Source organism: Bombus impatiens, unplaced genomic scaffold (assembly GCF_000188095.3).
Source record: "Bombus impatiens unplaced genomic scaffold, BIMP_2.2 scf_0463, whole genome shotgun sequence".
Lineage (NCBI taxonomy): Eukaryota > Metazoa > Arthropoda > Insecta > Hymenoptera > Apidae > Bombus > Bombus impatiens.
In genome coordinates this window covers 1,030,974-1,057,849 of record NT_176882.1, presented here as the reverse complement: position 1 = coordinate 1,057,849, position 26,876 = coordinate 1,030,974, and the positions used below count along the sequence as shown (strand labels likewise).

At 40.7% G+C, this 26,876-nt stretch overlaps 1 protein-coding gene and 1 long non-coding RNA gene across 9 annotated transcripts in view; one reads left to right on the top strand and one right to left on the bottom strand.

Moving 5' to 3' along the window:
* LOC117151826 overlaps nt 1-26,876 on the bottom strand; it is a 133,831-nt gene that overhangs the window by 48,012 nt on the left and 58,943 nt on the right. The window lies entirely within an intron of this gene.
* LOC100748223 (insulin-like peptide receptor) overlaps nt 1-26,876 on the top strand; it is a 116,579-nt gene that overhangs the window by 80,764 nt on the left and 8,939 nt on the right. For 4 of the 5 annotated variants that reach the window (XR_002946946.2, XM_024368557.2, XM_024368556.2 and 1 more), the window contains exons 3-6: nt 9,988-10,162; nt 11,846-12,092; nt 23,349-23,454; nt 25,393-26,793. Coding sequence is in view for 4 of the 5 variants with exons in the window: in XM_024368557.2 (XP_024224325.1) it covers nt 9,988-10,162; nt 11,846-12,092; nt 23,349-23,454; nt 25,393-26,793 (1,929 nt within the window). In the remaining variant the exon portion in view is untranslated. Of the gene's footprint in view, nt 1-9,337; nt 9,431-9,987; nt 10,163-11,845; nt 12,093-23,348; nt 23,455-25,392; nt 26,794-26,876 lie in introns of those variants that run through there. The other variant, XM_024368558.2, reaches the window with a different exon arrangement.

Sequence of the window (26,876 nt, the reverse complement as noted above, 5' to 3'; positions counted from 1 at the left end):
GCGGCGGCGGCAGCGGTCGTTGTCAAAACCAGCGTCGATCGACGCCTCGATACGCATAGTGTTTGAGAATTCTTGAGCGTGCCGGATGGGAGTATTGTCGCGAGTGTGTTGGTTAATTTCATACCTCGAACTTGAATTATAGCAGATACGTATGGCAGATTTTAAAAGAACCACGGAGAACACGGCGTTTACAGTGCCTTCTTCTCCGGCGATCATATTGAAATACATCGAGCAAAAATAATTAGAACCTCCGCTACTTATAATTAACGAAAGAATCTCGTATTTCAGAAAATGTATTTTTATTATTAATAGATGCGTGTATTAATAAAATTTCCATAATGTATTTCTACCATTAACGATTAACGAGTAACGAAAGAACAATGTTTCTCACGGGCTAAAAAATATTCGAGTCGGGAAGAGCCGTAGTACTACGTTTCTTACATATTGTTCGGAAACTTGCTTCAAATTCTTCGTTCGGTATCGCATTGTTTATGGCAGGTACCATTTCCTGCATGATGTAATGTTTGCTCTTCCTAACATAGAATACACTTCACCGAGTTTGGTGAAATTTTATTTTAACATAAACAATTTTATTATTAAGTGTTTGAAAACTTTCGTGACCCAACGTGTATTCTATCTTTATAGCTTTGTTCGTAAAATCATGTATTTGCATAAATATCCGGCTTCTAGCTATTATTTGCTGACACGTGCGTGCGAAAGTTCGTTCTAACGTACAAAGCGGAATTTTCCAGCGGTTCCAAATTCCTGCCCGAATTGCTGGGAAAATGAACGACTGCAAGCACCTCGAGTAGAGCTTATAGCTTCTTACTGGGTCATTTTACAGTTACACCGCAAGTCGGCGTGTTTCGTCAGGTTTCGGAGGTGGCGCGCGGCGATTTTGCATAAATTTTCGTCCGCGTTGATTACGGCTCTAGCGAGCCGCCGCATACCTTTTCCCGCATTATAGCACATTACACGACTGCGATTAAATTAGCATGATTTCGGGCCACGAGTTCGCGTTACACGATTCTACGAGTTAACCTATTAAACACAAGGAATCGTTGCATCGCCTGGTCGATAATGTTTCTTTAGCAGTCGCCAAGCCGAGAACTTATCGCGCTCTTGCATCTCCTGCCTATGATGGATGTCGTTTCATAGGGCACGAGTACAACGAGCTTTCTTAGACTGTAGCAATGTAGGGCTATTTAAAGCATCTAAGCTTTGACATCTTAAACTTCAGTCTGTGAATTTTGCACAGTAGAACGAAACACGTCGTACGTTACGAGGCGCCGTTATTTTTTAATATAACGAAGGACCGAGAAAATATCGTGTAGGTGGACATTAAAATTAAATAAGAATATCCTTTATATCTTACAATAATTGTTTCGTTTTAAACGCGAAAGTAAAATTGTTTCGTCGCTGTGCAAAGTTGCTCTTCTATGGCAAAGAAATTAAAAATAAAGATACGTAGTCTTCGTTGTTCGGATAACAGGAGTTTGGTAAAGTGGAATTTCATTCAAACGAAGTTCTACTACATTTTGGAGGCGATGACTGGGAAAATAAGCAAGTTTTACCGTGTTTAGAAACGAAGACTGAGAAAATAGACGATGTTTCTTTTTGCTTCGAATCTGATAGCGCTGCAAACATCGAGACATTGCTGACAATTTCACTTGGCTTATCACTATTATTGCCTTGGGCCAACCCGCCGTGATAGTCGTGATAACCGGTTGTTCGTGTCTCGTTATGCTGATAACGCAGCCAATACGCGCGCAAAAAAAACGCCGATACGATTTACATACGCGATTTGCTTGGAAAGCAACCTTTTACTCGGCCAGGGCCCAAATTATCCACGTGTAAGACGGGTTACGAGAAAAATCGTCTATCGAAAAAGATCAACGACATTCTTACGTGACAAATTCTCCTTATACAGAGAAACAACTCTGTTAAAGTGAGTTTGATTGCGTTGTACGAGTTAAAACTTACACAGCGTATCATTTTTACGCAAATACTCGATCGTACTTTGATAATCGAATCATTTACCGTCGATAGAAACGATATAAAGCGATCATAAAATCAGTGGCGAATAAAATCTACACTGTATGATATGCACCGGTTGGTATAGCGATCGAACAGCATTCAAATTCCTTCGAATAAAAATCTAATTGATCTGAAAGATAAGTGACCGAATAAATTCTTATACGAATACGTTATTCGACAGATTTTTATTCGGATAAAGATTATTACACGAATAATCTCTTATTCTTACGTAACTTACGTACCGTCAGAAAGTGGACTTGTCCTGTTTTTCAACTGGTGACCTCGATAACGTCTTTAAAACGCGAACGATTCCGGCTGCATCAATGAAATCCATTCTTGTAGCTTTGACTTATGACCGTGTCATATCGTTTCCACCGAATGTATACATAGTGCTATCGATCACGTGACCACGAAACGACGGAAATCGGTATCACACTGTTTAATCAAACCTAAGGTCGTTGAAATTTCTGGATAGTTTAGTTGGAGTCAAATTCGAATCCATGCAAACGTCTTCACCGACGCGATTTCACGATGTACAATCGATATCGACTGGACGTAGACGCGGCGATAAGATATGCATTTCGAGTGGTTCTGAACGGCAATCGTTTGGAAGGAAAAGCCGATGTTCCAGATCGGAAAGTAACGCCCTGAGAAAAGCAGCTTTCCATCCTCTGGGATTCACATCGGTCTTACGTTACAGTTATATTTATCTTCCTTGCTTTGTCTCCATTTATACGTGTCTCCGTTTATTTATAGGTGCGCTGTAACTATTTTTTCTGTTTATAATTTACAAAATTCGCATTATTCTCAGCGATCGATAAGCTTAGAGCTAAAATTGTAGAAATCGTTGCTAAATTTGCGGAGTCACGCGCCAAATCTTTCCATCGAGCTTATCTCCGATCAGACGGAGCGTCGATATTTCAAACGCGTTTTAACGATTTACTATTTCGAGACTTGCCGCGGCTTTTAAGCCGTGTCCACAAGTATTGCATTATACCGACGTTTCGCGTCGTTTCAGCATAGCTGCTAGCTTCTTTAAAGATCAGGTGACACACTGGTATACTATATCCGGAAGTCTCGAACAGTAGTTACAACTCGAGCCATGTAAGCGTAAAATTCTTGTGTTTTGACATGTTTGGCGAGGTCAAAGTCTTGCGAGTTGGTTCGATACAGTCCACAGGAATATTTATCGTAGGAAGTTATTGATTTTACCTTTTTATGTAGCGTTGACATATCGACATTCATAAATATTCATAATTTTGATAATTGATTCATATCATCGATCCTACAGCATATAGTTAACGTAAACTACGATACGAAATGTCGACACGAACTAACATAGATGGTTTAGAATACGTGTGATCGATCATATTAGCGTCATTGTATATTTAACGTAAACTTGAGTGTTGTATGGCCGGAGGGAGAAGTCGAAACCACTTGCTAGAGTTACAGTAGTAAATTGCAATAATTTAATCGTTTAATTAATCGAGTTGCCCTCGATCTTTGAAACCTAGTCTACGTGAATCTTGTCGAAACGGTTTAAGGTAAACTAAATGAATAGTTCCAGGATGTCTGCTCAGAATCCGACTGTGATTTGTAAGATCAAACAGATATTCGTTTATAATTAAAAATATTACCTTAATATAATAAATAAGAACGCACAATACTTTGTATAGTAAATAAAATAATGCTTCCGATCGATAAGAAGCTGTGGTGGTTCAATTCTCGAGACGTCTCCAAACTAAAATTTTCAATTGCAACTTTAACGTTTCAAATCATCGTCGCACGTCTCTGAAATTTTTCCCAACCCTCGCCTTTTCTCCTTCGAGAGCGATCGAAGTAGCGTGCAAACGCGTTTACCTGGTCGATTCGCGATAACTCGGTGACTTTTCGTTGGACGCGGCCAGAATTCGATTCCTCGCGAAACGCGACACCGTGAACGCGAGAAAACGACGAAAGGAAAAATCGCGCGAAGGAAGCGCGTTGGCTCGAGTTCGCCGGTAATAGCTTAGGTTACCCACGATTAAAGATTTCAGCTGTTCGCCAACCAAGGAATCGCGTTACGCGTAGTTCGCGCGAGTCGCTAATTCCTCAGCCACACGAGCACCGATCGGCTCGATCGGCGTCGTTAAACGCGTCCGCGTTGTTCCTCTGTTCATCGAAAATTGTATGTACGTACATGCCAAAAATCGTACGATCGCGCTCTTATAACACGTAATTTGTGAAAATCGCAAAGATATAACCGCTTAAAATTCGCATTATCGATATTTTGTATATCTTTGTACATTGCGCGGATTCTTTTCATATTTTCATTGGCTTGACGCTTTCACGGTCGGTGAGATCAACGTGGTGTCAAGTGCAAATGAAATGTTAATGTCCGGTGACGCCACCTTAGTGTCTTGAACTTGAAACATGTTGGCAAAAAGCTCTCCGGTTACTGGTTAAAGTTACTGAGAAATTTACACTGTCGGCAAAGCGTTAAACGCGGTCCAGTTGTTAACCTCTGCTGCGTATCTTCCGTCATTTTCGACCCGAATGTAGCTATTCCTTGTGCGTTAAAAAATATCCCAAGTTTGAGAAAACGTACGATAAAAGCGTCGGAGTGCATGATTTCAATCCTATGTCAAATATTATTCTTAGAGATTAAAAATATTGTTGGTTGGTTGAAACGAGAGCAAGAGTGAAATGTAAAGATCAAAGTCCGGACGTACGTCCGTACTATTGTAGAACCGCATAGAGGACATTTGATAGAAGAGAAGCGTGTTGATAGTTGGGAGCCAGAAAACTGGCGCTTGCTCCGTTATCAATCGGTCGACTCGTCGTTGGACGATATGCTGGTTGGCGCGTGCCACGCGGATTCAGAGCTGATTCATTACGGACATTCGATCAACCACGGTAGCCGAATATGTTTACTCGCTGGCGGCTATCTCGAAAAAACGAAGGTCGACGTTTGGTTTATTTGGTATCTCTTAAACGTTGAAGCCCGCATCGATAGCCATCGATATCCTTTCAAAAGCTATCGAATAAACATTACAAATTGTACATCATTCGACTATCCTATTTCTCCCTTTTAATTTAAAGAATTGTGAAATTATAGCACAGCAATTTATAACCGGCAATTAACCTTTTATCCTGCAACTACGGGCATAGCCAATGATCGGGCCAAACGTAAATATTACGGGCATAGCCCGTAGTACGATGATCGGGCCAAATATAATATATAATATAATGTAGAAATAGCTTGTTTGCGTTTTCGGCCCAAAATTCTCGAACGTAAATCGTAGGTTAAGGGGTTAACAGCAACTAAAAATTGTCGAAGCAGTGGGAAGACGTGTATTTACAGCGGTTGTATTATTAAAAAATCAAAAATACTTGTGGTGTACATATAACACGTATAATCCCGTAAATCTCCAATCAGTGACTTATGCTACAAATAATCGCCTGGTGACGAATAGGCCCGGTGGGCGTGTGCGTGGGCATCGGTGACATCGAGGCACGTCCGATTCGATTTTCGTCGACGATTCGTTCGAGAAAAACTGCCGCTTCGAACCGATGCTCCCAGTGCGCTTGTCTGTCGTGTCTCAAGAGTCTCGGATGTTTCGAACGTAACGATGATTCCCGAGCGCGGTGTAACTCGAAAATCGGACAACGTGACGCGATACGGAAGAAACGACTGAGATTCCAAAGGTAGGAAGGCATCGTTGTTTGACCCGGCGGAGATCAGCCAATCTCACGAGACTCGAACGATCCGCTATTCTCTTTGGGCAAACAGATCAAAGCGTTTCGAATGCTATCGAACGAGCGAGCGCTGGATTGTTCGGGCTATCGTTCAGCTCGAACTAAGTTGTGTAAATAGAATGCTATCGCTCAAATATAAATAAAGTGAGTTGTTGTTTTGCGAAGCACGGTAGATACGGAAAATTAGAATAAATATTACGGGAAGTATACCGCAAATCGAAGGCACGAAATGAAATTTTATAATTTGTAAAAAGAAAGAGTTTATCGTAATGCTATAAAATTCTTCAATTTCAAACTGTACAAAATTGTAGATGGTTATATTATATTCAGAAACAACTGTTACAGCTAAAAAATTAAAATGTTCAATTATCCAAAGATGAAAAGAAAATCAATTTATATCTTTCTGCGGTTGCTGTCTTGCTTTATAACTGGCTACTATTACAGTGTACAGGGATCTTGCAACGTAAAGGTTAAGCAAGTATGCCTCATTTAAACAGACAGCACTGTACTTTCTTAATCCGTTGAACGCCAACGTTGGGTTAATTGCAACATTCCATTTGTAATTTCTTTTCAATCAACTCACATTATTGGATTCTATCGAATTCACATTCTGATTACGAGAAGAAAATCCGCGTATTTGTGCAAAATTTTGTTCGTTATTTATTATACCTCTCTATATATACAGGGTGGTTGGTAACTGGTGGTACAAGGGGAAAGGGGGTGATTCTACGCGAAAAAAGAAGTCGAAAATATGGAGTAAAAATTTTTCGTTCGAGGCTTTGTTTTCGAGAAAATCGACTTTGAACTTTCGCTCGGTACGCGTGCGGTACGTTATAACGGATCTCACTGTAGATCGTTGTCTCGCTGGAAAAATTAAAAAAAAAAAAGAAAAAAATTTTTATTCTATATTTTCGACTTCTTTTTTCGCGTAGAATCACCCCCTTTCCCCTTGTACCACCAGTTACCAACCACCCTGTATATATAGAGAGGTATAATAAATAACGAACAAAATTTTGCACAAATACGCGGATTTTCTTCTCGTAATCAGAATGTGAATTCGATAGAATCCAATAATGTGAGTTGATTGAAAAGAAATTACAAATGGAATGTTGCAATTAACCCAACGTTGGCGTTCAACGGATTAAGAAAGTACAGTGCTGTCTGTTTAAATGAGGCATACTTGCTTAACCTTTACGTTGCAAGATCCCTGTACACTGTAATAGTAGCCAGTTATAAAGCAAGACAGCAACCGCAGAAAGATATAAATTGATTTTCTTTTCATCTTTGGATAATTGAACATTTTAATTTTTTAGCTGTAACAGTTGTTTCTGAATATAATATAATATATATCGCAATAAGGAAGGACCAAGCTTTTTACGACCTTGATTCTACTTTTTGCACTTACAGTCATCGTAACTCCGCTCTAACAATGGAACGCTTTGCCAGAAAGATTCAGTGACCCCGTAGACGACTAAGAATACCAAAGAACTTAAGAAGGAACGAGCCATAGATTAACGCATTGTTGATATATGACGAGTAAGCTGGTGAATTCACGCACAAACGTTGTCGCAGGTGGCACGCATTAATTTTTTGCATAAAATAGCCGGTGGTGCGACTTAAAATAAAGAAACCTTTGTATAAACTAGTCGATGGTACGCCGCAAAATAAAATGAAATTTTTGCATAAATTCGCCGGTGGTACGGCACGAAATAAAATACAATTTTTGCATAATCTACAGCCGGTGTTACGCTGCAGGATAAAATAAAATTTTTGCATAAAATAGCCGCTGATATGTCTGAAAATGAAATAAAATTTTGCATAAAATAGTCGGTAGTGCGTCTCAAAATAAAATATAAATTTCGCGTAAGCTAGACCGGTGGTAGGTCGCAAAATGAAATATATATTTTTTGCATAGTAGTAGCCGATCGACGATGTGTTAAAAATCGAAGATTTAGATATAGGTTGTATCGTTGATGGCGGTGTTGTGGCGATGAAATCAGGCGAGGCGAAGCGACACAGCGGCCGCGTGCCTAGATCAACTCGCGCGCGCTCTCATGTTTATCCCAATGTCAGCCGTCGCGAGTATTTTTAGCGCAACCCGTTACAGTTGACCGCGACGAGTCGACGCTTCGTCACGGTTCTTCCAGCGACGATACGTAGCGTCGCGTCGCGTCGCGTCGCGTAGCGTCATGTCGCGTCGTGGCCACACGTCTGCATACACGTGAACCGACACGCTACTTTGCCACGCGACCCAGTATTGACTCCTTGTTATTCCATTAGCTCGATTTAGAACATTCTTATGGTGCGTATCTAGATCGAGCGTACGAATGCTCACTCTTTCTCCGTTTTAGTATAATTTGGTAAAATGAAAGTACGAACGAGCGTTCGTTCTCCGCTTAGCGTAGAATGTTGGAGCAAAAATGCTCCAAAAACTCTTGTTTTAGGGACTCGGTCCACCTTTTACGAAAGTTCACTCACGTTCACCGCGAAGGCGTAGAGAATAAACAGACGATTAACAAATTCTATTTGTCTTATAATGGAATATTTAAAGGTACGTTATCTGCTCTTTAAAGCGCTATAAATACATATAGAGTGGCTTTTAAACCGTCGAGTAATAATTAGAAAATAAAGTTGAATTTGGTATAAATTCCCTATTTATAATAAATGCTGGATATTGTAATATTTGTATCGTAATTATTTATTTTATCGTGAAACTGGATTGAAATTGAACCTGGTTTTACATAGTTTGCGAACACGAAACAAAACTATTATAAAACTAAACTTGCACGTAATTACGATAGCATATAGGCGTATTCTTTGATTATCCGTCCTCTTTATCTCTTGATACTTCACCTTTATAAAAACATTCTTCCTGTTACACTTCAATCACGCGTTTATTTATTCCGCCGTTTATTACCTATTTATTCCCTCTCGTTTGTACTTATTATTTCCCAATAATTGCATTCTTCTTGTCTTCCCTTTCCCTCTCTGTTTGTGTTTTTCCTCTTTTTTCCATGCTCGCCATCGTACGAGAATCCGTATCCTCTAAAACGCACGAATCGTTGAAACTAAGATTTCATACTTGGAGTCCATCTTCTCTCCTTATCACCAAGTCTCGTTTCGATCGATCACCGATACCATTCGTAAGCTAAGCTTCGATCGATATCGCATTTTCGATTACTGTGATCGATATCACGAAGAAAGAGCAGATTAGCGGGTACGCTGAAGCAAACTGAAAAGAAAGATTTCAGTTTGTTATCGCCAGCTATACTTGGAGTGATTCACTGAATAATTTGAATAACTTTGGCGTTCAAGTTGGTCCGGTTTGTCGGATCGTAGAGAAAGAGACTGAGAGAAGGGGAGGCAACGGATATCAACGATCTAGTCAGGTTGCTCGACCTTGCCTCCGGAGGCGAGTTTCGTTTCCCTCTCTGGTCGAGATTTAATGAATCGTAATCGGTGCAGTTGCCACGGCTCAGGGTCGCCGGTGTTCTTCGTCACCCTTTCCTCGATCGTCGGTCGGCTTAGTGTTTTCTGTCTTGATCCAAGGGAACAAAGAAGAATCGGTGGACGCTTCGAAAACGAAATGGAATATTTCTCTACGCAGCTGGCGAATTCACGTCGAATTTCATCAGAATGTAGAGAAAACTGTACAGTGGCTAGAAAAAACATTGGCGAGTTTTTATCAGGCGCTACATTTCATTCTTATAAAATGAAATTTTTATAGTTATTGATATCCTTGGATCTGATTAATCTGTACGAACGCAACCACGTGCGTATTACTTTGTCGCAGCCGTTGTATCGTCGATTTGAATATGCCGAAGATACGCTCGTCGAGTCTGTAAACGAGCCGAGTGTTTAAAAGATGCAAAACGTTGTCTAAAAATATCCACTCTATAATTGATATCTTATTTTGTTATTAATGTTATATATTGAAATACACTGTCCAAGTTAATAACTGAAATTCGACGGAAACGTCTAAAACCACTTTGCTCTTTCGTTCTTAAAGTCGGTAGATTAGATACGTGTGATTGGAGCTTCGCTCTACGAACGCAATTCCAAGAAACAACGAAGATAACAGCGATCACGGTACAAGCTAAAATTCCCTATTACGATGCAAAGAAGCTGTAACGTCTATTTCGATCGATCCTTCCACGATAATTCTCTCTTCGTCGTATCTGATCGAATCACGTACATCTTTTTCTGTTGCAGTGTGCCAAAGCATAGACATAAGAAACAGCGTGCGTTATTTCTCAAGACTGAAGGGATGCCGACTAGTCGAAGGCTTCGTACAAATTTTGCTGATCGACAACGCCGAGCCGTCGGAGTATGCCAATATCTCTTTCCCGGAACTGAAAGAGATCACCGGATACCTGCTTCTCTATAGGTAATCGTTGGTAGTTCACTTTCAAATAAACGTTAGGTGGAAAAAATATAACGACTGTCTGCTGGGGTATTACGCATCCTCAATTTGTCGAACGATTTAAATTCTCTGTCGTTATTACCGAGTCGAGTAGTTTAGATTAGTTTGCTCATTCACGTTTTCTTTGGGGAGCACGTCGTGCAGAGTGAGAAACGACATTTCTACGAGATTTTCCATCTGCAAAAGTATTACGAAACGATAACAGTGGTTTCTGAAATTCAAGTAATAAAATAAATCGTAGATTAGAAGGAAACGATACGACAGGTTTAGTTTTATCGATTTCCTGATCTTACTGCCATTTATCGACTAAAAAGAAGTATTTTAATATGAAATACTCGAAGAAGATGGAATAATCTAATATGTAGATAGAACTAGCGATATTAATGTTTTCTAAATGTTGGAGACGGCGAGGAAAAGACGTATTTGATTGCAAAATCAAGCAAAAAAGATAGTTTGACATGGAATCGGTCGATAACGTATTATCAAGAACAGAGGTAAAAGATATGAAATGTTCATTTTTATCGGTTTGTTACTTTTTAATATCGCTCGGAGGCTAACATAGTTGGAAAGGAAATAATTTGTTAGATTCGATTCGAAGATACGTCTCGTAGAATTAATTGCAATCGTTTCTGAAATGTTCGATAAGGTGCAAAATTATGTACATATTTAATCTCACGGTGGAATAAAAAGACGATCTATGCAAATTTCAATTAACATAGAACGGATTACTATGGAAATGACTAAAAATTGCTTATCACGTTCCTTCTTGCACGTGATCCTCGCATTGAATTTTAAAACTTTGCTTCTACGACAGAGGAAAATACGACATATCGTGCCTCTCTTCAACGTCTTTTAAGTCGAATCGAACGTACAAAAATTTTTCCTTCCACAAAAGTAACGCTCTTTCACTCTGTTCTTTACACTCGTAAGGGACAAAAAAAAAACTTTCCATGAACCGTACGAGATGGTCGAACGACGAGTCATTGGCAAATACACAAAGGAATTAAGTGACAGAGCCAACGGGAGCGTCGCGTCGCTGCAAAGTAGAAAACCGGCGCGGTTTATCTGTCTCTACGGCTTCCTCTATCGTCGAGGGCCACTAAACTTCGTTGTACGTTGTTATTATCTCGCCGGTTCCTTCTTCAGCTTCCTCCTTCCTCGTTGGTTGCCCCTTTCTGGCCACTTTTTGCACAAGCATCGAAAAGTACCGTAAACGGCCAGAACATCGGCAGGTATAAGTTTGTATCGAGACTTTTATACTTTCTATGAAACGTTCGAGAGTGGGACAAAGGTCGTGCAACGAGGTAGACGCGAAGCAGCAAAATAACTGTGGAAAATATTTCACGTTTCGAAGAAATTTATAATCTTAAAGAAGAAAACGCCTGTGAATAATAGTATTAATATCGCGAAGGATAATATTTCTTCGAATATCCGCGAAATATATTTTTGCGAGTAGGGAAGAGAGAAAGGAACGGTCGATGAATTCCAGTGTACGATAACTAGATTGCGGATGTTCATGCGTTTACGAGAAATTTAAATGCGCGAAGATATACAGGAGGCGCGTAATATGAATATAATAAATGTAAAATACATTCGCATCTGTCTTTTCTTCTCTCTTACCTCTATTCTTTTGTGTACATGCTATAGGGTAAAAGGGCTGCGAAGTATCGGTCGCCTGTTCCCTAACCTGACCGTGATTCGAGGCCATTCTCTGTTTATAAATTACGCCCTTGTCGCGTTCGAGATGATGAACCTGCAGGAGATCGGGCTGCATAGTCTAACTACCATCGTAAGGGGTTCCGTTCGTTTCGAGAAGAATCCCGCGCTTTGTTACGTGGACACTATCGACTGGGACCTGATTGCTAAGGCTGGCAAAGGAGAACACGTGATCGCGGTAAGTTATCAAATCAAATAATTGTCAAATCTCATAGAAAGTTCTTGTAGAGATCAAAGATTGTTACGCGATTATTAAAATTTGTTATACGCGACGTTTTACGATTTCGCAATGTCCTACGACCGTTTAGGAAATAATTTTTTTTTTTTTTAAAGAAGAAGCTACTAATAGGAGTTGATCGAGTTTTTCGCGATACTTCGAATTTTCCATTCACTTCGGACATGCGGATTTCATCGGCGGCAGAGAAATTCATTTAATCGGCCATTGACTAAAATTTCGTTGAAGTAAATGGAACACCGGAACTCCATCGTACTTGAAAGACGCGATCGCAAAAGTGTTGATTAATGCGCACTGTGTGAGAGGAATTCGCTGCATAGATGGAAAGCGTACAATTCAGACACCGAAATTCCATCTTCTATGGCAAGAAATCGCAATAGCGAGTAACGGCGGCGCCTTCTGGCATGTGGGCCAAGTCTTGGCGGAAATTTGACGATCCTGTGGAGAGTAGCAGGAGCATTATCCGGACGTGATGCAACGAACCGTTTCCTTGGCATCTCTCGACATCGGTATAACAATTCTATTGCCCGCTAATAAATAGCCGTCAAAATGAAACGTTATTTAACATCTTCGCATGTCGTTGACTTTGAAAATCACGCTCGTTCGTTTCGTATCGTCTAGCGCGACGCTTCTTGACGCTTTTTCCACTCGCGATTCCGGGCAAACTTTTTTCGCCAATAATTTTACGCAAGCCCAACTATATACGCAAAAAGGCATACGAGAGAAATATTTATTTGTTTATGTTTGATATAACAGATCGACATACGGGGCAGAAAAGCCAAAAATAAAGAAGAGATGAAAAGAAATAGAAAATGCAGAAACAAAGAGAAAGACTAAAAATAGATACGAAGGAGCAATGAGAAAAGTTATATTATGACACTGGCATAGAAAACGCTCGGGAGAATGTCGAGAAGGATACTGTACATTGACCGAGAAGATGCGATGTGGCAAGAGGATTCCTGCGATTGACCATACGCGATTTATGCAATTACATTGTAACAATCGTAGAACGTGCGATGTTGTTGCGTATGAAACAACAGGTGACTTCTGAAGCTTCTTCGTGGTACATTGAGAAATAGCAGCTGCATGATATCCGGACAGTCGACAATCGCCTTTAACTATTTTACTAATAAAGATCGTATCAGATATTATCCTTCTCTTGCTCGGTATCGGAAGATATAAACTATCAAAGATACTGACGTAACTGTGAAAATCAAACGTCATCGAACGTTGCTATATTTGGTAGTCAGCCTTCAAAATTTCTGTTGAACTCTCGACATTATGGCTGCAAGACGTACAATACGGAGATCATGTTACACCATCGTACCCTAAAATTGGTTCGACAAGGTGACAGTACGATGTTCTATGAGCGTTTGTATTTTTAAGAGACTTGCAGGATCCGTGAATAAGTCCTAAAGAATCAAGACGAGGTTATAAATCAAGATGAGAAAATAATACTTGGATCTTTCACATTATCAAGCGTGGATAATGGCGTACGATTTATGAAACAATTAAACGCTAGGTTATTTCTCCAATGATTAAAACGCGCAATACGACACTCGGATAAGTTGAGAGATAATTTATTAGCTAAACGCCAGTTACGTAGGCGATCGAGATCGACCTGAATCAACTGGATAGAGTCTGACAAACATCTATTCCGTTAAAGATCCTGAGATCGTTAGATATTTTCATCGTTAGATGTATCATTAACCCTTTGCATTGCGAATTTTATTTCAATTTCGTTACCAGTAGCTCCCAACGCTTTCAAGTGTTTTATTTGAAATTTACTTTGACTAAAATATAAGACAATTATAAATAAAGGAAGGAATAATTACAAAAATAAATAAAGGAAGAAAGGAATTCACTTAAATGCCAGTTTTATTCACTCTGTCGTTGTATTTTGTATTTTTTAAGCGTATGATATATCTTGAAACAATCTCCAGGATGCAATCCTGGTTTTCTTTCGCACGTTTTCACAAAAAGCCTGGTTTTCTTTCACAAAGAAAGGCGGGATTGAAAGAATGTCGAGTGTGACTCGACAAAGGAGCTTCTGAGATAAAAACTGATGAAGATAGGAGTGCAAAGAGTCAATAAATAAAATAAAAGGCGATAGATCCGAGCGAGGGTCCTGAGAAACTCTGGATGTACTTTGAGTTTCTCTAAAATAGATATTCGCCAAGTTGATAATTTGGATTTTGTCAGACAAAGAATAAGTAGAGTACGGAATAATTTATGAAGTCGATAGCTTTGTTAAAGTCAGTGTATACGTCATCAACTTGGAAGCCCTTCTCAATGCAATCCACTAGGTAGCGATGGTACTCAATCAGATTAGTTAAAGTGGATCGGCCAGTAACAAAACCGCGTTGCTCGTTAATTATTACATCTTTGTAAATAAACGATAGCTCTTTGGTTATTAAGTCTTGAAGAATCTTCGTCGTTCCGTATATAGTTGGAGCTATAATCAGAGAAGTTTAATTTTAAACGATTCTCAGTTATATTTACAATTTTATCACCAAAGCTAAATTTACATTTTGCTGAGATAAATCTGCTGTCTTGTCGTTACATAAGCAATTTAATCTCGGCTGAATATTTGATATAAGTGACAGAACATCTTGATCGTTTTTCGTAGACGCGTAGTCTAAAATCTGACAAGTACGTTTAAGAGATTTTTAGGAATTGTCGGTAATTCTATCCTAGTTCCAAGCAAAAGTTTATTTTTTAGAAGGTCGATGTTTTGTATCTATGTCGACTGATAACTGGACGAATTCTTTTTTATCGTTTGTTGACGAATGACTGACATTTTTCATCTCACTGGTGTGTAAACAGCTGCAAACATTTTCACAGCCCCATAATTCTGTTACGCAAACCTGTGCGATCGCGGCTCCTTTAAAAAAAAAAAAAAATAATCCTGGTCTACGATATCGTTTTCGATTCTATTCTACGAAAAATATATAGCAAAATCAGAGTGCATTGTCCCTGAAAAATATCAGCAAAATTGTTCAAGAGTACAAAAGATGAAATTTAAATGGACTTTTTCAAAAAAAGTTCGGTTCGGACCGTGTTAGATTAACTTTATCGGGAGAAACTGTTTTTTGGCTTTGGTTATTTCGGCAATAATTAATAATTTTCCTAGGTTTCTGCGAGAAAGATCGTAATGCGCTAAAATGAGTAGCAATTTTGCAGGAAACAAATGCATCTTTAATAATCAACCTGGGAAACAAATTAAATCGTCATTCAAGTTTGCTAATCTCTCCAGCATAACCGTTTCCTTGTTTACGGATCTCCTATTTTTTAACACATCTTATCGCTCCTGTTAGAAATAAATTCATATTTATATCGTACTGGTATTTGCAAGAACGACAGTCGATCTAATTGGAATTAATTTATTAGCTCTTTGTTCCACAGTTACGGAAATTTTCTGTTACCTTTCTTAACGAATGACTCGCTTAAAACAGCGATCATTTGTCAGAGTACAATGTTGCATATACGCACCATGAAATCTGAAAGAGTTGAATTAGATCACGTAAAAACAGAATTGCAGTTTCTCTAACCACGTTAGATCGAAGTCGTATAAAAACGGAATCGAGCGTGTACGGTTGTTCTATTTTCAAGATTGTGTCACGGAACACGGCCCCATTACTCTATAAACCAATCGGACTTTGCATCGCTTCCGCTAGCCAACTTTCCGGCCACGAACGGTATACATTGCACGGAGCAAGTTTCGCGATTCGAACGCGTCGACGACAATCTTTCGCGCGGCGCACCACCGATTGCTTTCGGGTGAACGGTTCCCACGACGATTTTGCCCGATGCAGGGCAATAATATCCCACGGTTCCAGCGTAAATCAAAGAATCGCACTGCTGGCACAGTTCGCGATGAACTATTTCTGTCGTAGATCGACCGACTGTCCTCGCTGCTGGCGGGATAATAATATCGTCACGCCGTCCACGAAGAGGTGAACCGAGTCGTTTTGGTGCGCCACGGCCGATCCAGCCCTCCGCGGAAACCGGTTCCCGAACCGGTTACAATTTCAAAACGATCAGACGTTCTTGAAATAAACGTTAACCCTCCGAGGCTATACCTTTCAGCAGCTGAATCGAGTCGAAATGACCCAGAATATACGTACATCTACAGATTAAGACGTATGCTATCGCTTAGAAATACCAGCACATTTGTTTATGTCCGACAAGCTGTACTTTAAGCGTGAAGTCGCCGGTAACTTGTACTGCAATGATTTGATTCGTTACAATTAAATTCCCGATTTTGATATTATAATCGTGGAAAATTGAAGGGCTCGAAAATGCACAGAGAACGTATGTAATATGCAGAAATAAACGTGAAATGTGTAAAGTATGTGGCAATCTTCGTAATACCAATACCAATACTGTCGAACGTTGTGATCTTTATTTCGATAGAACAAAATCGATCATACGTAATTCGATAAAATGATATAAAACGAAAAATATCGTACATCTATTTTCTTATAAAACGAAAGAAACAGGAAATTGGTTCAATAGCCATTTTATGCCTGCAACGACTACAACGAAAGAAAGTAGACTCCAGTAGCAAATTTATTAAACACGTACGTAATAGCATTGGACTAGAGCCGAGTATAGCACTGTAAAACAAGAGTAGAACAAGATGAAATCGAAGATACGCGGTAGCTATATTACACCAGTGAGCATCGGATCAAAACGATCCAGATCCAGTGTCCGATAGTTAAAGATTGATTCGCGAAAGCATGTGTGCCATAGCGTTCGACTATGCTCAAATATAGGCGTTGTAAAGATGAGGATAACAAGAATGAAATGCAAGATATGCGGCAGCTATATTACAGCAGCGAAGATCGGATCAAAACGATCGAGATCCAGTATCCGAGAGTTAAAGGCTGACTCGTGAAAGCACACCGTCAGTTCGATGGATCGGCGTATTTGAAAGGCTCGATGCTGCGAAACCCGATCGATTCGACGCGCAATCGTCGACAGTGTTGCAAATATCCTATACAATGTTCCTTAAATGTAAATCTCATTTAACGCGATGGAATGCGGTTCGTCACGCTTGCCGCCCTCTGTAGATACAATGAAAGCTGGCGTTTTAATCCAGTCCCCATCAACCAGCTGACAATGCGTTAATTCGCGTTTAATGCGGAACATGCACACCGATCCGTGCAAGTGGCAAGCGGATAAGCGCTGCGTCATGTCGATCCAACCCTGCCAACCGATCCTTTCTTTCCGCCGTGTCACGCGCGGCAGCTTTACGCGCCACAGCCGAGAGTAACCGATCGCAGTTACAAACTTTCGCCGGTGAGAAATACCATTCGACGTTATCAGCGACCATGTAACACGCGGAAAACGTCGCTCCATCGAGAAATCGTAGTACGGCAATCTCTCTCTCTTTCTCTCTCTCTCTCTCTCTTTCTCTCTCGAGAAGGAGACAGCTGGAACACTCGTTAATTCGGAAAATATAACGCGCGTCTCTCGAGCTCGTCGTCCTGCCTCGTTATCGGTTGGAATACACGTTGCCAACTCACGTACATCATGCACCATGTGTTTTAGTTTCCAACTTTGGAGAACGTATGGTTTGCGTTACACGCGAATCGTTCGATCGGAGCATTTGAAACTTCGTTTTTCGTTTCGGCTATCCCGAATCTCCGAGAAGCGTATACTTATGTTTTTATCAGATTCGCGAGATCGCGCGAGCGAGCGTACGCTGCAAAGGGCGACTCCGACAAATCCGGTCTGAAGTGTGATCGGCTTCGTTCGAGCGAGCGGTTTTCGGACAAAGAGATTCGAATCTCTAGGAACGTGTTCCTTCGTGATTCCCGAGAGTTTTGTTCGGATTATCGACAATTACGAAACGCCTCGAAGAGCTTTCATTTCTCGACGCATCCCGCGGTAAAAACTTCCACTCGGTTAGCGCTCTTACTGGCAATTTGCACCGGTTACGAAGAAGTTTCGATCAAAGAGGATTCATCGGAGCAACGGCGCGTGCCGTTATTCGCTGGTTTGTGGGTGAATTCGACGAGAGAAGAACGATAATGATATTATCGTCGCGCGATCACGACGAACGAATTTCGCGCACGTTAGTCTGCCAACTGTGAGAAAATGTAACGTACGATTCATGCTCGACTACCTAGCAGCCTAGCCGATTTCACGAAACAATTCTGTACAATTTTTTAGTATCTTGTATCTCTGTCAATTTTTGGAAAACTTCAGTTCTGTGTTTAAAATTCTCTGGTGTAATAACAAACCTGTGGTCTTGTTTCATATTATGCATAAAATAATTAGAAACTGTGACTTTGTTTTTAAACGGAGAAGCGTTTCTGTTATTCGAACACTTGGTACTCAAGCGTTCCATTATTCAAATATCATCATTTCTCTTACGTTAATATCGTACGATTCAAATTCTAAATAATTTTTCAATTCTGATACTCTCCTTGTAAAATAAAATAATTTTTGTAGGAAATAGTTGTTTCCCAGAGCAAACCTTCTTGTCATAAAATTAACTATTTCTTGCGTTTTACTATTTCTACCGTAGCATTCCTTGCTCTTGTAATAAATTCACGCTATATGATAAATGTGCAGCGTCTAGTATTTTCCTTTGCACGAAAGTGTCTGTTTTCTGACATTTAATTCAATATGATTAATATGACCGATAGATGTTTATGCAAAGTCAGTTTTTAATAACGTATGCAAAGAGATAGAATCTAAATGAACATTTACTCGTTAAATATTATTACGAGTGCTATGTTCCAATATTTTATACAGAGTTTCCGGTTACGTAGGAAACAAAATATGCAAATTATTGGAAAATTATAAACTGTATGAAAAAGCGATTCAGACAAAAAGCGAATGGGTTCAGAAGGGCATAATTTCGTACAATTAGCTTTTTAATTAGCCTTTTTGGAAGATGCCTAGCTACAAGTTATATGAAACTGACATCAATGTTTACGTGACATTTACATTTTTTAAAACGAGATCATAATATTTTTAATACAGTAAATCGATCCGTCTCGGTCCTCTCCCCAAAAAGAAAATTCAACTTGTTTATGTCTAAGAGCTTAGCAAATATTCTATCTTTACTTTGTCAAAGTTAACGTATGGAAGACAAAGACGACGCGAACCTAAGAACTCCACCTCTCGCCGTTCCTTGTCTTTTATACGTTAAATCTAACAAATGAAAGTATATACCAATTTTCCAGGGAACGTTTACTGTATTTGAAACTACATGATTCTATTAAAAGAACCTGTATTACCTGGCCACGTAGAAACGAATCGATTACAACCAGTTTATTTGCCCTTTGAAATCATCCAATTCGTGTCTGAATTATTTTTTCCCCACGGTGTATAGTTTTCCAATAATTTGCACCTTTCGTTTGTAACTGGATACCCTGTGTATCTTTGCATATCATACAAATTTCGAATCTACAACCTGTAACTTGAAGGAAACACACCGAAAATTACCATTAACCGACGAAGATGTTCAACGAACAACCGATACTTCTACTAACGTTGGATCACGTTATATTGCACGACACGATCGCTAGATCAGTCGAGTACGTGACGTTTTATTTCCGCTTTGCCCTGTAAAATTTCGACTCGTCGATGTCTCTGGTGAGTTTGGAAATCGTAAGCGACGCAGGGCTACTCGATAAAGTACAGCCGTAGAAAAAAAAGCGTTGGAAAGGGAATAGATCAGAGACATGGAAATCCCGTCGCTAATTGCCGCGCGATACGTTCTGAATTATTTCTCTGGCGACCAACGACCAGAACGACGAGGGTGGACGTATGGATCGAACGGGGTGGCGAGTCGTTGTAATAAAAAGGGCGAGTCGTACCAGTGGAGCTCACAAGCTTGACGGCGACTCTTTTCCATCGGCAACTTTTATTTAAACTTTCATTGTCCGCTAATGGAAACGCAACGCAACGCAACGTCGTTTCGTCCGCGGTCGAGCGTTCTTTCGACGCTCTTTATTGATTCCTGCGACGCTAACGCGTCATACATGACGCGTCGCGTGCCCGCCGCTTCCGCGAGATAAATCTGTCCAACGGTCACGCGTCAATCTCTTTTCCTCTATCTCTATTTTTTCCCGACTTGCTTGATAACGTGACCGCGATTTCGCCGGTAATTATCCGTATCATTGAATCTTGCAACTGTAGAGAAGATTCGATATGCGTCAGCTGGTCAGCATCTTTTCGGAGAATCTATCAATCTTTGGAGAACTGAGGAATATCGCAACGTCATAAATACATTACGTTTCTTTAAATTTCGTAGAATCGTAGAATCTGGCTGGAAGACATAACGTACGTAGCAACGAAAGAGATAATGAATCGAATCCTTGGAAATCAGGCAGATGGCAAGCTTGTTGTAAGTTGTGCGAAATTACGTGGATGGAACTCTTTAACCCTTTGAGCGCTATGAACGCAATATACGTTCTCGTACAACCATTCAATTTAGGCTAGAAGTGGCGCTAAAGTGGCGCGATAAAAGAGACGTATGGATGTTATCCACCTGACATTTTGATGATTTCGTTGAAACAAAAAAAGAAAAAAAAATTAATTATCAAACTGGCAAACCAAAGCGAAAAACAAAGCGTGTAGCAGACTGCAATGCCTTGATGGGCGCAGTTGATAAAATCGATATGATTTCGAGTTCACTTCGCTGCGTTCGAAAAAGCACAAAATGGTATGAAAAATATTTTTTCCACCTTTTAAACCTCGCTATATACAATGCATACATTCTTTGTAAAAATGCTAATAATAAAACTGGAACATTTGAAAATTTTCATCTGCCTCTCGTAAAAGATATTTTGCAAAAATACCTACCACGCTGAGTAGAGGCTAAAGAAGGAAGATTCATTCGGACGACCTTCCATTTCTGTTAACGAAGAGGCATTTTCCTACATCCTGCACAACTAAAGAAAATAATAAACATTGTTCACGACGAAGATGCGCTGTTTGCACTAAACATAATCGCAGGACTGATTCGCGTTACGAATACAAAAAATGTAACATTGGCTTATGTATTGAAGCCGGCTTTACCATACAATACAAAATTATTAAATTTTCAATAAAAAAAATAAATTTTCAAGCTTTTATATTCTTCGTGTTATTATTGCTCGATGAAATAAATGGTTATTAAGGCTTTTCGGGTCACTGCATCATTTATTTTAATTACAATCGATATATTTTGCGATGAAAATTCAGTCCGCTCAACTTGCGCTCTTTCGTAAAAAATACGCAGCCCACGGTGTGTTTCTTCGTAAAGAGAGTGCAGTCCACGGCGCGCGCTTAACGTCGGACAACGCAGCGCTCAAAGGATTAAAACTATCGGTATATTTGCAAATGTAAAAGCACCGAAATAATTTACACGCCTAATACATAACACACAATTTTTCTACGAACAGAAAATAACGCAAGTAATTGGTAACCGAATTACCAACGAAGATGGCGGATTTTATTATCGTACGAAAATTGTCCTTGTGATTCGATTAAACGGTAGCCGAAAATCACTATGTCCATTCACTATTTCAAAGTCGTAGTAAGATACCGGTTTGTTTCGTTGATCTTCGTAACCCCCGTGCCACGACAATCCCGATAAATATCTCATTTCTCGAGTCCGGCCGATAGGATGGTAGCTCGTCGCAGCAACGGGTCGCAAGGGTGATCGATAGAACGTGACCGGGTCAGAGGGTTAATTAGTTTCCGGCTGGCGCGCTAAAAAATTCGAGCGTGTCGCGAGGGTCGAGGGTCGAGGGTTCGTCGCAAAGTTTCGAGCTTTCAACGAGGCGCGATCGTCGAGAGTACCGTACACCCAATTGCATCGTTTGATCGCTAGGAAAAACTCGTTATTCAATCTTGAAATTGTAATTTCGAATTTAAATTTTAACAAATATTGAAATTTTCATTCGAACGGAAATTTCTTTTCACATTGCGGATTTTTGTTCACATTGCCGAATCGGTCGGATTAACCACGCGTTACTCTAACATTTCACGTCGATTAACTCGTTCAGACAGCTTTGGGGTTCTGGCATTCTCCGATTTTCGCGGTACTTTTGGAATCGTTCGATTCGGATGTCGAATATAGCGTGAAATATCGTTTTCAGACAGCAGTCGAATTTTTCGACAGGATACTAATTTTTTACGAACTTTTACCCGAATACCATGTTTATTCGTATTGCTTGATTCCGTCGATGGTACGAGAACAGGAAATGAGCTTCGTGTTTACAGGATGTCGACGTTTGAACAATCGACGGGCGGGAAGTCGCAGTGGCGCGTGTCAAAATTTGTAGAATTTGTTTCAGTCACCTGTTTCAACTTTTAAAGCTATCATCCCTTTAACTTCGTGATCGATTAAGTTATATCTTTATTCCCTTATGCATTATATTATAGCGAACTTTTTATAACGTTGAATAAAGAACGTGTTTTATGAGAAATGTTGCATCCACTTACACCGCTATGATTACTAGCCCATCAATTTCAACGTTTTCTTGTCTAAGTTGTGAAAAATTAGAAGAGAAGAGAAGATCGGTAATCGAGATGGTAAACTTTTAGCACTTTTACAACGCGAGCAAACGTAAAACGAAAGTTTCGCCGCGAGATTTTCGGCTTAGACACTGAAGAAAAATCGCAACTCTTTAAGAACGGCGCTAAAACAAAGGGCACGTACAGAAGAGATGTATCGCGAAGTGTATGAAACTAAAAGTTTCGCTGAAGCCGGAAAAATAGCATAACGGCGATAAAAATAAATAATGGAAGGCGCCAGACGTATCGATCCAACCTTTAGCACTCCACAGCCTCCACGGAAGTTAAGGAATTCTCTTGGCCGGCGCGGCGTGTAGCTAACAAGGTGGTAAACTCTCCCCTTCGTGCGCGATTTTCGTCCTTGGAGTACCACGTGTTTCCAAACGTTCGCCGTATTGAAATTTTTACGATTTCAACGATTTTAGAAATTTCAACAATTGGGCCACGACACCGCGTGTCCTGCGAGCAATCGTCATAGTGAAATAATAATTAAACAACAAGTTTTTTGTGAAATCATCGTTCACGGTAAAAGCAATCCATCGATAAGGTATTAATAGACTAGTAATACGTCGTCGATGTTACAGAGGAAAAACTAGGTTCAAAAATGGCTAGGAAATATTTTGATGGATCGCTTGAATATTTCAATATTGATTTTTCCTGTATTTCTGTTCACAGGGGAACAATCCGAGAAATGGATGCCCAGTGTGCGAGAAGCACTGTCCGCAAAGACAGACCAAGTCGGATGAATACTTGTGTTGGAACCAGCAACACTGCCAACAAAGTAATTGTTTTTCTCTCTGGAATTATGAATTTCGCATGAAATATAATAGTAGACTCTGTCTGTCTGTCTGTCTGTCTGTCTGTCTCTCTCTCTCGATCGGTCTTTTTGTGATAGAGCAGAGTTTATAAAACAAGGTAAAATTTGGAACGAAATATTCAGAGGAGAATTCCATTTGGTATGGTATATGGTAAAAGGCACGTTTAGTTGCACGAAAGTTTATGCGTCGTGTAATATCAAGACCAACTTTTTTTTTTAGATTAAATTTTGTTTTATGCTAAATTCGACGTAGGATGAATACGTTACAGATAATAACGTGGCAGATGAAAAGGAGACCGGGTAAAAGGGAAGCTCTAGTATATCGTCAATTCTAGCAATTTTCGTTTATGCAAATAAGAAATTTCGATAGAACTACAACCGTCTGAACGCATCAAGGGAAGCCACAGTTCATGTATAATAGGAACTTATCGATTCTCCAAACATTTTCTCGTTTTCGCTGTATCGTCTTGTCGAATCTAAGCTACTCTGTCCATATCTTCTGTTTATTATATCGAAACTAACGTTATATACGATAAGTTTAATTATTTCGTGCAAAGTTCAAGATCGAACTTCGTCATGTCGAAGCTTAGGTGTTCCAGACGGACGCTACTTTCTCAGTTTCGCTAGAAATCGATTCCAGTCTCGAAGCATGACAGCCACCGTTTCATCTGAAAATATCGTTTCTCGACAAAGTAGAGAAATCGCGCGCCAGGTAGAACGAAAGTTGGAAATTCCCTGTCAGCCGATGTTAATTCGTAACGCGGCGATGTCGCAGGGGAAATTCCCGATGTTGATCGGCCGCGTTGTCCGAGTGGAAGATGAAAGGACACGCACGTTTCCAGCTATCTTCGACGGCTGCCGCTCCCACGCATGACGACGACCCATTCTCGATCACGCTCCCGCCCCGTTCGTTCCTTCCTTCCGAAATTATCCGATTATTCGCTGGCCTTGTGGAAAATGGAGGCTGTCTGGCCGCGAGGAAAGGGGCGACGAGAAATTGGCGGCGGCGCGACACGTTGGCCACCGTAGGCGGCTCACCCGTGGGCGCTACGACTCTAAATTACACTCAACGGATCTTTGCGCGGGTAAAAACTGACAGGAATGCGCTAAACATCGTTGTACTAGCAATCGCGTGCCGCTTGAACTTTTCATAGAACGCCGATAGTCGTTCAGTTCCACGGTAGCTCGAGTGTTTCACGTCGATTTATGAGAAGCTTATTTTTGGATAATTTCTCAAGGGCCTACGAAATGTTTTTCTTTTCTTCCGTTTTTCTTTTTTACATTTCACTCTTTTTTTTTTGGCGAACTTTCGATGTGTTTCGCGTTTATCGATCGTATCGTAGGCTGTTCGTTAGCGAGAAGCGGCCCCTTTCGCAAAAATTACAGGGAAAGTTGGAGACGTGGCCACGTGTCCCCACGGAGAACGTGACAAGACTTCATCCGGTGAGACGCACGTTCGAGGCTACATCCGTGTGGTTGTTTACCCGGAACAGTGGCTTGAATTTTTTCACGTGTAGTCATCAAACAGCCATTTTATCCGTTAAAAAGATTCAACCTTGTACTTATATATCAAACATCGGACAGTGTCTCCTTGATGCTTCTCTTAACAGCTACCTTATCGAGTGAAGGCGAACTCTCTGGAACGAGGTAGGATTTAAAAGACACAGAAGACAGAGGGATTTATAAGATATATATCTTCGATCGTTGAATCGCTAATTTTACCGGTAGAAGTCTCGGGAATAGCGCGTTGGTCAATTAGGTGGACGAGGGAAAATAAGGAAAACGCTTAGGTCGAAGATGCTATGTGGAATCGTAGGACAGTAGAGATGAGAACACCTTCGTACAACGTCATGGATAGTACGCGTTGTTAGTATCATTGGCGTTCTAATTTGTTCGTTTCAGTCTGCGATCGAAAGTGCGAGAACAACGCATGCGACGAGTCCGGAACGTGTTGCCATCCGTCGTGTCTAGGCACGTGCACTGGCCCGACGAATCGCGACTGCGTCGTCTGCAAAGACGTGGTAACCGACAACAACGAGTGCAGGGAACAGTGCCCTAACGGTACCTTGGAATTCATGAACCATCGATGCATCAACGAGGAGAGGTGCCTTGGAATGCAGAAACCACGGGAAGTGTTCAACGTGAAGAACTACCCGTACAAATCGTTCAATGGAAGCTGCGTAATGGAGTGTCCACCGGGCTACATGGACGAAGAATCAAATGGCAAAGTGTCGTGTAAAAAATGCGAGGGACCCTGTCAGAAAGAGTGTGCCGGAGCGAACGTGGACAGCATCGCCTCGGCGCAGAAACTTCGTGGATGCACTCACATCACCGGCAGTTTAGAGATCCAGATTCGAGGTGGGAAAAATATCGTGAAAGAGCTGGAAGACAGTCTGAGCACCATAGAAGAGATCGACGGCTACTTGAAGATCGTGCGTAGCTTCCCATTGATATCTCTCAACTTCCTGAAGAACCTGCGAGTGATACGCGGAAACGACATCGATAACTCAAAATACTCGTTATTGGTAATGGACAACCAAAATCTACAGGAACTCTGGGACTGGAGTTTGCACAAAGATATTAAAATCCTGTCGAAAGGTGGCATAGGAAAGATCTTCTTTCATCTAAATCCGAAACTGTGTTTGTACAAAATCGAGATGCTTCGAGAGAAGGCGGGTTTACGACCTTTTACGGATTACGAGGTGGCGCCTAATAGCAACGGCGACAAAGTTGCTTGTAACGTAACCGAACTGAGGACCAGGGTTGGTAAGAAGTCACCGTGGGGTGCGGTGATCGAGTGGGAACCGTTTATTCACCACGACGCCAGGTCTCTTCTTGGATACGTGGTATATTTTATCGAGGCACCCAACATGAACGTAACGATGTACGATGGTAGAGACGCGTGTGGTGGAGATGGTTGGAAGGTCGATGATGTATCCGCAAGTACAAATACCACCCTGATGGAAGGATCCAAGTTTGGGTCTGGCCGACAGGAGAAGAACGTACATACGCATTACTTGTCTCAGCTGAAGCCATACACGCAGTACGCTTATTACGTGAAGACTTACACTATTGCCACGGAAAGGTCCGGAGCCCAGAGCAACCTAACATACTTCAGAACGATGCCGGAAGCTCCTAGCTCACCCAGGTCCCTTATGACTTGGAGTAATTCGAGCAGCGAGCTGATCATGTCCTGGCTGCCACCTCTTCACAAGAACGGAAACCTAACGCACTATCGGATCTTTGGACGATGGGAGCCGGACGACCCTAATTTCATCGATCAGAGAAATTATTGCGAGGAACGTGAGTACATCGATTATGCGATCAATTTTATTAATTTTATCAATCCCTTGACATTTGTAAATGTGATATGCACGGATACGGGA